The sequence below is a fragment of the Mycetomoellerius zeteki genome, unplaced genomic scaffold (assembly GCF_001594055.1).
Source record: "Mycetomoellerius zeteki isolate Tzet28-1 unplaced genomic scaffold, Tzet1.0 scaffold223, whole genome shotgun sequence".
Taxonomy (NCBI): domain Eukaryota; kingdom Metazoa; phylum Arthropoda; class Insecta; order Hymenoptera; family Formicidae; genus Mycetomoellerius; species Mycetomoellerius zeteki.
The window spans coordinates 1447455-1460029 of record NW_017257198.1 but is presented as its reverse complement, the minus strand read 5'-3'; the positions used below and the strand labels follow the sequence as shown (position 1 = coordinate 1460029).

The window sequence follows — 12575 nt, the reverse complement described above, 5'->3', positions numbered from 1 at the left end:
CGCATCTTCTTGTATAAATAGATTCTGCGTACGTTTCGCGATTGTTTCACAATTGTACGCATTTAATTGAGATTTCTCGCACTCGTACGTCTGTATCTATTGCGATATAGTAGTAGTAAATTTTCCTATGTTCACATTGGTTATCTCAATTACATTGCGTATATCACAAAGTTATTTTATTCCGTTCTTCTTATCTTACATGTTACTTGATGTAGATTTATACGAAACAAGGAGAAATTATCTACAGTAATCAGGCGAACGGCAGAACATAGTTCACAAACGAGACAAAGGGGGCTCGGAATGAAATAAAATGAAATCCAGGTTGCATTACAAGAGTAGGAAACTTGGGCCCTTTTTTTAACATTCATTGATTTTTTTATTTGTCTTAATACGGAGAGATATAGAAAAACATACTTTGTTTGAGAAACAAACAGTTCGATAACTTATGAATATTTTGATGATCCGATAATAATAATTAATATTAATAATAATAGCAATAATGTTCAAGTACCATCTATGTATAATTATTATATTATATAAGAGAGAGAGAGGTGCGCGGCGAGAGCGCGATGCATGGGGGCTGGTGGCCTGCGCACGCGCACGTCCACAAACGTTTCTTTTTTTCTTATCTCTTCCTTTCTCCTAAATATATACTATTAATTAATCATTTTCCCCTTCATTTATTCATGCAAAATTCCTACAGTGATAACCGATGCTTGCGGGGTCTCGTATCCTACTTTGTGCGCCGTTGCTTGCGCGTGCACACGAGCCATCCCGGAACCAATGTTATATACAATATTTCCTTCCGTTTATCGCTGCGTTCCTTTGCACGTATCTCTTCGTTCTTCGCTCCGCTGCGTTACCTTGTGCCCTTATATGCCCTTATTCTCCCGTCTCTCTACCATCGTCTTACAACCATTCGGATTTCAGTACCGTAGACTCCCGTTCTACTGTCGCCTAATATTCCGTCAGCCCCCTCCTCCTCTTTTGTCATTAGTGTCTTCCTTGTTTTATAACCGCTCCGGTCCTTTTTTTTTAATCCACTGGTATCCTCGGATTTTCATGTAGGAGAATATGGGCTCCGCCACATATACCTTACAGAAGTAGGCACAGCGATTTCTTCTTCTGCTTCATCTTCTTCTCTGGCGATTTCTTGTTTATTTGTCGCACCAGGTCGTAGAAAATCTGAAAGCGAAAGATGACAAATGATTGTTAAAACTTGGCTGCGTCAACTATAGAAGTTTATCGATTAGAATACGACATTATTAACATTGTACAAAGTATTGCGAGCTAATTACTTTCATTAAAAGACGAGTGATGAGATTGTAAAATACGATTATAAAATGCTATTTAAATCAGAATAAATGAAATTGAAAGAATCACAACTCACATCGCGAACATTAATTTTAGCTTTGGCAGAGGTCTCCATAAACACGCAATTGAATTGCCGGGCAAGGTTGACACCCTGATCCTTTCCTACTACCCTCTCATCCTCCAGGTCGCACTTGTTACCTACTAGCACCATCGGCACATCATCTGTGTCCTTTACTCGCAAGATCTGTTCTCTGAGGTCTTGCAGGTCGTTGAAGGTTGATTGTGCTGTTATCGAATACACTAACACGAAGCCCTGCCCGTTTTTCATATAAAGGTCCCTCATGGCTGTGAATTGTTCCTGCGAACAGACAAGAATATGATAACGTCACTCAAAAATGCAATCCGTATTGTTACAATCATAAAGTAAAAGAGAAAGTTACGCGACGCGTTAAGAGATAAATGAAACAACATGTCTTTATGCTACTTCATAAAGACTTCCACATTACGTGAACAAAACGAACAGTACAGAAAGAAAAACAAGTCAAAATTAACACTCAGACTAAAATAAATAAAATCAATTTCTCGTCTTAATGGTATATCCGTGTATTCGAAATAAAAAAACAGCAAATGTGTGTTAAGAGGAGAGATACTTACCGTACCGGCTGTGTCTAGAATTTCTAACATACATTGTTGACCGTCGACCTCGACTTGCTTGCGGTAACTATCCTCGATCGTCGGGTCATACTTCTCTACGAAGATTTCCTGGACAAACTGGACAGTGAGGGCGGACTTGCCTACACCTCCACTGCCCAGTACCACTATTTTATATTCGCGCATCTCCTTGCCCTACCTACTGCCTATGGGCCTGATCACAGTCGAGGGGTCACCGAATCCGCCACGTTTTGCCTTGATTTGCTCTCAGTGAGACGGACCTGAAACAATAACATGCAACCGTCTGGTTAGAGGCCGTGAATATTACACAACGGGTTAATTTTAATGACACACCTTCTTCAGGACGACTCAGCCTTTATGACTCAATGCTTTTTATGCGGTGATTTCATGCGAAGTAAAACAAAGGTCGTATACGCGATTATGGTAAATTACCAGGATCGTTATACGTACAGGAAGGCAATCATGTTCTTCCGCGAAGAATAATAATCTCCACAATTTCTAATATTATATCGATCAAGGACTCGTTTCGTTAAATAGAAAGAGCTATTCATAAAGATATATTGAGAGAACAATGTTTGGTATCTGTGACTATAATTTGTGCTTATAATTGCGTGGTAAAATAATTATAGTTAAACGCTCCATTTTTACGGTCATTACTGCTATAATGTTAGTAATAATAATCATATTTAAAATTCTGTTGTACAAAAATAATATATAATTGACATAGTAAATGACTAATTATAGTCATTTATGATGCCAGCTATATATTTTTTGTGTATCATAAAGATAAACATTCAATTCTTTGTATTTAAATTTTTTTAAAAAGATGGCTCAATTTTATGTCATTATTGTATTTTGAAGCGCACACCGTTATAATTTTAAATTTGAACTTTGTACTGCACGGTCTCGTGGAAAGTTTCCTTTTTTAAGCTACTGCTTCCTAAAGTTGAAAGCTGCTGATATCACGCAAAATTCTGACATCCGGAAACGGAAGCGGTATGGTTAATTGTTTCACGAGAAAGTAGTAGCATTTGCTCCACACAAGTCACGCGTTGCTCCCCTTGTCGTGTTTTGCTTGGCCAAAGAGCGTTGTTTCACGCGACGAATGGCAGAGCAAGAGAGAAAACGCGAATACCGCGAATAGGATGTTGATTGGTTAACGGTGGCATCATGGCGACGCGCTGCGGCCAATCGACAACCGCAGAATTCTTTGCGCCAATTCGTCATTGATTTTACCTTATGAATGGACCTGTACAATGAAAACCGCTATAGAACTTTCGTTGGAACGTTACGGTGTTTGATAAAGTTACCTCGAAGGCGTAATACTGCTAAAATGAATTAAAAATTTTACAACAATAAACTACTATCGACATCTTTTACGTGTGAATTTCGAAAAAATTTCTAAAAACTGCGCATCGCATTGTCAGACTTCATTTGCGTTTCTATTTCTACAATTTCAAACAATTTAAACAAAATTTTATACGACTTGTATTTCTCGATTGTTTACTGTTTATACATATGTATGATACATCGAACGTTTCAAACCTGCATTTAATTTAATTCCATTGTTATTTGCTTTACAAAAAAACATTGAATTTTATTGACTAGCGTAACGAATATTTTTGAATATTTAACATGAGAGACAGATATGGCGATGCGCTTCCTATAATTTTGTATAAGGTATTATTCCGATCAGGTTGATCGTGAATAAATAATTCGCCGAAATGTCACTTGACAAATTTAAAATCCGTTATCTATTTTCGAACATATTGTCGTACGTCACTCTGCGACGGCGAACCAACTTCAAATTTAGTTCTCAAAGATACTCGTATAACAATCACTTCGGAAAAGGGCAGAGAAAGAGAACGTTTTTGCAGGAATAGAATTTCAAAGTTTCTCAGCATTTTCTTGGACAACACCCGACTCTTTTGTCTGGTCTCTACAAAATGAGATTAACCATGATTACAATGTTTTAAGAAAAATGAACACGCGTGAACAAAAAATGAGTACCCGTAGAAAAGAACACGCACGGCAGGAAATAACTTCGTTATCTTTTACGAGCGTATCTTTCCCGGGAATAGCTCTCAAGCTTTCTTTTTTTCCACGGTTTTCCTTGCTCTCTCCAAGGTATACGCCGACCATGTTTAATTTCTCGTCATTTTCTCCATTCTCCTGGCAGCGGTAGTGTTGTTCTTCTACAAGTTCATTAACAAAGATCAAACAGTATTCTTCTATAATAACACGGCGACTGATATCATAAAACGTCAATCTTCGACTTTGCGAAATAGTGCTTTAAGAGAGACGCGCGCGTCGCTCGTTTATAGCTTCGTTATAATGTATTACATTTCACAATTTCATTAAATACGCCACATACAGGGCAATTAAGTGCGCCGTGAATTAATGGAGGTCGTATAAAAGCGAACAGTACGGGCAACAAGTTGATATTCGAGAAGGAGTATGGATCGAACTTTCGGTGTTTCTCCAATACATCTCCGCGATCGATAATCAGTTCTTATATTCAAGACTATCTTAAGTAAGACAGTCTTGGAGGTGTTATAAACCAATCACAGAGATGCATTAGCGACTTAAAAAAGACATTACTTAAGACAGTTTTGTAATAAGAACGGACTATGAATGCCGCGATTGAAAAATGTCACACACAAAGGGTGTGTCCCGTTTTCAATATGTAAGCACATCAGTTCATTCTTGTTGTCTATCAAATATTAAATAAGAATAAATGATGTTTGCAAACGCTGTAAGTACAAAATGGAATGCACTCAAAGTTGAAACACACGTGCACACTAAAAGCTCTAGATATACCAAAGTAGCGCAAAGGTCCTCCATTTTCGACTTACTAACCATACCATGTTCCAATAATACTAATTGTAAGCGTTTATTGAACTACAGACAACTAGATCGAAAATGGCGATCGAAATAGTCAATAGGAAAGTTGTCGGCATTTCGGCTCAAATAAAAGGATTGCGCTACTTTGGTATACCTAGAGCTTTAGTGCACACACACACACACACACACACACACACACACATAAACCCACACACATTTAAATACAGACTAGAGGAAAGCTCGCCAAAATTCTGCTGACCTAGTTATTTCGCGTGGAACAACACGAGTAAATCTTTGCATTTCCCATTTGAGATTTGAGATTCATCAATAGAGAAATCGAGGAGTCAGCCCTCCCAAACACGTGCACGTGTGTATTCAAGAGAAACCCCAGCTGTTTTGTGCTCCGTATTCATTCCTCTCGAGGGATAAGGGTAACCACGGTATGGTTTACTTTGTTAAGGATACCTGAACTCCGTGCAACATGAGAGACTCGCAGAAACCGAGGCGTAATTCTGACGAACTTACATAGACAATATATAAATGAAAACGATCTTTATGCTCCCTTCACATTTTGTATTTATGACTCGAGGAAGTTCATTGGTTCGCAAATTCTGAATTCCTGACCATTGACGAGTTTGGAGATGTCAGACAGTTGCTTTCTAATCCTTTATGCATTAACCCTTCATGGTCACACTTCTAAAAAGCCACACGATAGTTACTCTGGGTTAAAATGACCCGACCCATCTTTAAAGTGTTATCAAATCGACAGTATTAGTTGCAACGATTTAAAAAAAATACAGTATATAATTTCATCCTTTCAGAAAAATGGAACAGTGGCGTTTTTGTGAAAAATTTAATTTTAACACTAAAAAAAATCGTAAACATGTATTAAAATTTAGCATGGAAGACGATGTACGAGTATATGTAACTTTCACGCTAAATTTTAATATATGTTTACGATTTTTTTTTAGTGTTAAAATTAATTTTTCACAAAATGCTCGGATCATTTTGACCCAGTGTGATCATGAAAGGTTAACGCATTTTCTATTAGAAACCTTGAAGAGTCTGGACAATCGAGATAAATAGGGCAACAATATTTGACTCTTTATTGCAGAGTACATAGATTTTCGTAGGTTTTACGTGATCCTATACTCTCTGTAATGGCATCATATTTGAGAGAGGGTCTCTATTTTCAACTGACGTAATAGATACAGACTACGCATTGTCTGATCTTAGCATCTGTATTCCATTAGAAAGAATCATATCAGCATGTCTCTTTCCTGAGATATGTTGATATGATTCCATTCAACTCCGTCACCATCTCTCTTCAACTCAATACTTGAGAGAAAGAAAGGGCGATATGATTCAAACTATTTCGTTCTTTTTAATAATGATTTATGATATATTATATTTTAATTATGATTTTCTTTTTAATAATGAATTTTGATAATGACAACTTGAGGAATGTGCAGTTTATTTTTATTGTATCTATGCTTTCTACTGTGCTTTCACTTATTGATTATGATCGCTTTCTGTAAGATACGCATGAAGTTCTTCTTTGTGCGTTTATATACGTAATAGAAACTGGTCGAATGAACTTTGATCAACCTTCGTCTTTGACTTTAATTAAGTATATTACTACCTAGGAGATATGTCGGCCCGTGACAATTAAAGTCACTAAACGCGGGAATTAGAAAGCAAGGCTTCTTGCGAAGTTTCTCATTCTCGTGGAGTATTTCTGCCGGCAGAAAACGCAACTCGAAGATAACTGTTGCAGTTGTGTCATTTTTCGAGTACACTTTGCGTTTTTACTACTATTCGCGTATAAATAACTCGTCATTTATCATTTATTATTTCCGAATCATTCGGAGTAAAATTTCGAAGTTTTTCTCTGTTGTGCCTTCTAATTATGAAAGTCACATCGTTATATTCCAAAAATTAATCTTTTAAGAGAAATACTTAAAAATTTGAGATCAACTTAAGATGAAAGATTATAAGATATTTAAAAAATAGAGGTGTGTAGTAACGACGATTGCGTTCTTTGACTCCACAGATATTTTCAACTGAGCTTTCTCAGTGATTCACTGCTCACTTTTACCAATTTCATGATCCTCTTACGAATTTATCGGAATGGAACGAAATCGACCTTGTTTACGATTTGCAGTCTGTGAGATTTCTCATAAGATGCTCCCATAAGTACTTCGCTAAACGTCGTCTTCCCCCCGAATTTACCATCGAAACTCGACGAAAACTCGTTATACAAAGCTTGTATATAGTCTTACGTATACATGTGTGCGTTTTGCCGCGTAAACACGCGCATACATGACCCTCACGTAACTGACACGTACATATCGGCAAGTACTATGAGGTACAATCGCCGTTGTTGTACATCCCGGACGCGTGCAAGGACCTGTGTCTGTCACGCCCGTGTGTGTATGTGTGTGTGCGCTTTACACAGAGAGCAAGAGGGATGTGTCGCACATACACCGTCGCGCCGCCAATCACTTTGACCTGTAAATACGTTATCTGCTCCAGCGACTCCCGATACACTTGATTGCACTCGGTCACCTCTACCGACGTCGAGTCACTTCACCCAACCGGGTCTTTACTCCTCGAAGGCGAAGCGCTATCGTCATCGATGTGTACGTCGCCCGTTGTTACGCACGCACACGCATGCCGCGAGCGCGTCGCGTCGCATCACGTCGCGTCTCGTTCGGAAGGTGGAACGACCGAAACCAATCATCGCCGTTGCGGGAGACCCTCGGCCAGACGCGCGATGGGTTCGAAATAAAAATAAAATAAGCCCACAATTTAGCTCTTAAAAGCTCCGTTAATTCTTTTGCTCTTCAAACATTCCTATGCGTTCAAAAGCTTAAAGCGTTACATTCGTAAAAACTCTGCGTCGAGTTGAGAATCTTACGCTTGCACTTATTATCCTCGTACTTCACATTTAAAGCAGACTCCGCAAATTGTAATCATAATATTATAGTTGTAAGTGAATTATAATTATAAATAAAATTTAGACCGATAAAAATAAATAAATAAGAGAAAAATCCTATTTTTGGTTAAAGCTGGATAATATAATGAATGTAATTATAAAACTCCATTTAAGCGCGACAGCTTAATCATAATATGTGTAGCGCACGTATTTATGGAGCCAGCTTTTTATAGAAAAAGCTCACGTTTATGATTGACCCTTTGAAGCTTACTGATTCATTCTCGTCGCTCTGATTGCGAAAAACCCATCGTGTCTTCCCAAGTTCACTCACTCTCGGTGCCGAGGACCGTAGCCGATATTTTCTGTTACGCGACTGAAGATTGATCGCGGGAGAAAGAGAGCGCGTCAAAGACGGCACGACGACGAAAAAAGCTTTGAAAAGTATCGGTGCGAAACGCGGTCAATCTCGCGGTCACGGAGGTCTGGCTTGCGCTGTGGCTGCAGCTATGGATGCTTAGGGCACATGTGTGTCGAAACGAACAATACAGAAGACGCATTATCAATTCTCCGTTGCGTCACGCGTGATTAAACGTAATTTCCAAGGATCGCGTGGGCACCGCTATCCTGCTCCAGAAATACGCGGCAATATATGGTGGAAGATATATGATGGAATGAAATTTAAACTTAATCGTTCCGACAGGCATGTTCGGCAGTTGCCTCAAGCATCTTGACTATCGATTATTGCTTCAATTCTATCGTCGCGTACAAATCATGGAGATGGTAGACTGCGAACGCAATCACTAGTCGATTATCGAAGACATTGATTTCGAAATAAGGAAGAAGGCGAGAATAAGAGAGAAAAGTGTTTGGCATTTGTGAATATAATTGCATAGTAAAATAATTATGAGGTTAGAGAAGCTTCAGTTTTTTATAATTATTATTACTGCTATATACTGAGAAAAATTTCTAGTTGAAAATGAACGAAACAGAAGATTTTGATCATTCCAAGCAGAAGTCCAGTTATCTGAATTAGAATAGATTCAACCAAAAAATTCTAACTTGGCTAATTTTCAACTAGAATTTCAATTAATACTACCTCTTTTTCCTTTGTAATATTAATAATAATAATTACATAGAAAGAATGGTTCTGTTAAATAGAGTCATATATTATAAAAGAAGCGTAAATGGATTTCGCTTGTTGATTGACTGATAGCGGTTATCAATCAAAATCGAGAATATCGGGCCAGTTGATCCTTTGTACTGATTCTCTGTGCAAACTAATCTCGCAATTTTGATAATCTCCTATTTAACGTTGTTTGTAATGTTAGAATTAGAATAAGAATGTTTCTGATTGATCAAATTTTGTCAGAAACAACATCTTTCTTGGAGAGAACCTTCAACCTAATCTCTAGAATCTGACAGGATCCCTAGTACATACAGCTGCTTTGTTACGAACGATCATCTGCCGGCTCGATATTCCTGATTTTGATTAATGACCGCTCATCAATCAGCAAGCGAATCCCATTTGCACATTTCTTATAATATGCGACTCTACTGTTAAATATCTAAAAATTTAGCTAGATGCAAATCTAAAAATAATTTTGTTTAAATCATCAAAATAATTATGTAGGATGCTTAAACTGGTTGGTAGAATATTAAAACTTCATGCAGCATTGCTCATGCTTGAGTTTCCCACATAATTATTTTGATGGTCCAAAAAAATTATTTTCAGATCTGTATCAACTTGAATTTTTAGGTATTTCGGCAAAATCATTTTTTTGTGTAAATCATACAATTATATACATAAAAAAGTATATAAATTATAATCGTTTTCGAAGCCAACTATATATTTTTTACCCGATTTTTTAGTACATAGAAATATAAACATATTATTACTAATATCATGATAGTAACATTTATAAATGATGAAGCTTCTGACCATAATTACTTTACCATGCAATTATGATCACAAAAATATACTCTTTTCTCTCAGTGTGATATTGGCAAGTATTTAACCATTTTAAAGTCTGAAGAAGTCTCGAAGTGACTTAAAGTACCAAATTAAAAAAACCTTGAAATACATTAGAGACGATTAGACATATATTTATCGAACGCTGACATCGATACGAATAAAAGGAAACTCTCGCAACATTCTTTTATTTATATTTGCCTTATAGTTTACACGGTGAGGGAGTCGTTCCCCTCGAATCTGACACGATGTATGATTCCCCCAAAGAGGGAAGTCCTTCGTGCGGGAAGGATTATGAAGTTGGAAGGGTAAGTACCTTTCTATAAAAGGCACATCGCCACAGCGATGATTGCAAACGACCTGACGATATGAGAAAGGGGAACGCGCGCAATTATTCTGGAAGCAAATATATATAGGGCGTCTTAGAATAACTACTGCCGTCCTAGTCTAACATTCAAAGTGGAACTTTCTTTAAGTAAGTCGAAATGTTCAAAAGTAAAGGTCGTAAAAGTATTTTGCGCTCATCTTACTATTCTATTATTTTCAGATCAAAATAATAATAATAACGCAACCAGTATAGATTACTTTGCATTGTATTAATTCTGGTACCGTTACAATAAAACAGTTTTGATTTTAAATGTTCATAGCACAAATTGAATATACTCAATATATACCGTTCATTTACTTTGACACAACTAAAAAATGTGATTTTCGATTTTATTATCATGAATGAGTTAAGTAAACATTACCCTATCAATTATCAAGTAACATAACTAACATAAAAATCGTCACAACTAAAAAAGGGTGATTTTAAGAGTCATGAAACAAAAATAACAAAATGACATCTGATCGGTTAAAAATAAATTCTTTTTGCCAATGTTATTTAATCAAAAATTGATTAATCAATCATTAACTGAAAAATATCTTTTTTTCTTGGAGTCTAGAAAATTTAATTAAATTTAATTAAATCTTTTGAGAATTATAATTGGAAATAATTAGACCGATAAGAATAAATAAAATAATAGAAAGAATCTTATTTTCAAAACGGATCTTGATCCTTAATAATACATTTTTCAGTTCTATAAACTACGTCGATTCGGTTTATCAAACTTAAAACGCAATTATTTGGAAATAATATCACAAATTAAATTGATCGTCAATTTAAAAATGGTGCTAATAATAAGCATCTTAAGACGCTGCAAAGAACCGAATTAATTTTTTTAGTTACTTTTGAAAGAAAGAAGCGATATGTGAGTATCCTTGTTAGCACAGTGATTGATCAGAATACATGTATATATGCACATCAAGCATTGGCACATCATATACGCGAAAAGTATTTCTCGATGGTATTTTTCCCACCAAGCACCTGTGAGTTCCTCAGCGTTCGATACATAAACTGTTAAATATAGAAAATCACTTTCATTTATAGGCGTTTACATCAGAAAGTCTGTCTCACCTCTGAAATATCTACTGAAGCGGGACGCGTGTAACGCTCGCGGCTACTTGCAGGTTTTATCTTGTCTCGCAGATTTCATTCCCTATCGCTTGACGTATGCATGCACATTTCACGCGAGAGTCGCGTTCGATTATCGGATCTCGCGTAGCGTGCGTATATCATGTTTCTCTTCGCAAGCATCCCGGCCGATCTGCCAGCCCGATTCGGTTTCCGGTTTCTAGGCTACCAGTTTCCGGCCTCCGCGCGTCACAGATTGGCCGCCTGTCGTCTACCGCGAGGCCCAGAGACACGGTATGACCCAATTGCTGGCTCGTACCGATTAACGTTTCTTCAACGTGTCGTCCGTGTGCGAGTGAATTTATGTCTCTCGTGTGTGTCTTCTATATCTCGACGTTAATTCCGTCGAGAGTTAATCTGGGAATATAACAGAAGCTTATGCAAGAATTCTAGGATATATCTACACACGAATCATTATTTATAACAAATGTTTAAAAGAAGATAGTGAAATAACACAAGATACTGAAATAATATATAACAATATCCTTTTTATATCCCACACACGTTTTTTGAAATGTTATCTTTTAGATAATTTTCTCGTTATAAATCTGAACTATTCAGTAATATCGAATTTCACGTATTTTTTTAGACTCTACTCCATAAATGAATTCTTTTCTTTCATGCATTCGTGCTGGTTTGTGAACGTTGGTTCCATCGGATAAACACGGTCAATCGAGCTTACTACAGTGGTGTGCTGCCGATGTCGAAAGTTTATAGAATTTTCACCGTATAAATAGTTCTGCGTTTTTCCCATTGATACGATTTTATTGCTACAGCGTGATCGATTGTTTGTGATCAATTGACTGGGTGTTGATATACCTACCCACGCTAGATTAGAGATTTTCGCTAAATATTATCATTATTAATGAATCGCTAGACGATACGACAGTTGCCAAGCTAAAATCCGTGGATCGAAGAAAATGAGCAGGGATGCCTGCCAATGTTCTTCTTTTGCTGTCACGGTCGGATCCGATATGACCTATTTTCCTCTTTAAAATACAGTAATTCCATAGACGTTGCTTCTTATTCTTTCACATTCCATATTCCGCGAAATCCTTCATTTCTAAATGAATATTTATATGATATGAAAAATGCAAAAATATTTAATTAAAACTATATCGACATGTATAAATATTATTTAAGTTCGGACCTACGGAAAACAAAAGAAACAGAATTAAATACAAGTCCAGTTAAACAGAAACGGTTCAGTAACTATCAAGTTCTATGAAGCGCAAAACTGTCGCCCCATCGCGCCTCAGAAGTCTTAAGAAACTTGTGAAAGCCATGTCAGACTTCCCAAGTTTCTCTTCTTAAAATATCACTTT

At 36.9% G+C, this 12575-nt stretch overlaps 1 protein-coding gene across 2 annotated transcripts in view; it reads right to left on the bottom strand.

The window, feature by feature from the left end:
* Positions 1–322: 322 nt before the first annotated feature.
* Positions 323–12575, bottom strand: part of Rap1 (RAS oncogene family member Rap1) — a 24054-nt gene continuing 11801 nt past the window's right edge. The window contains exons 1-4 of one of the 2 annotated variants that reach the window (XM_018448671.1): positions 11194–11343; positions 1969–2246; positions 1391–1672; positions 323–1185 (exon numbers count right to left, since the gene is read on the bottom strand). In XM_018448671.1, coding sequence (XP_018304173.1) covers positions 1096–1185; positions 1391–1672; positions 1969–2151 — 555 coding nt within the window. In that variant the 5' untranslated portion in view covers positions 2152–2246; positions 11194–11343 and the 3' untranslated portion in view covers positions 323–1095. Of the gene's footprint in view, positions 1186–1390; positions 1673–1968; positions 2247–11193; positions 11344–12575 lie in introns of those variants that run through there. The other variant, XM_018448670.1, reaches the window with a different exon arrangement.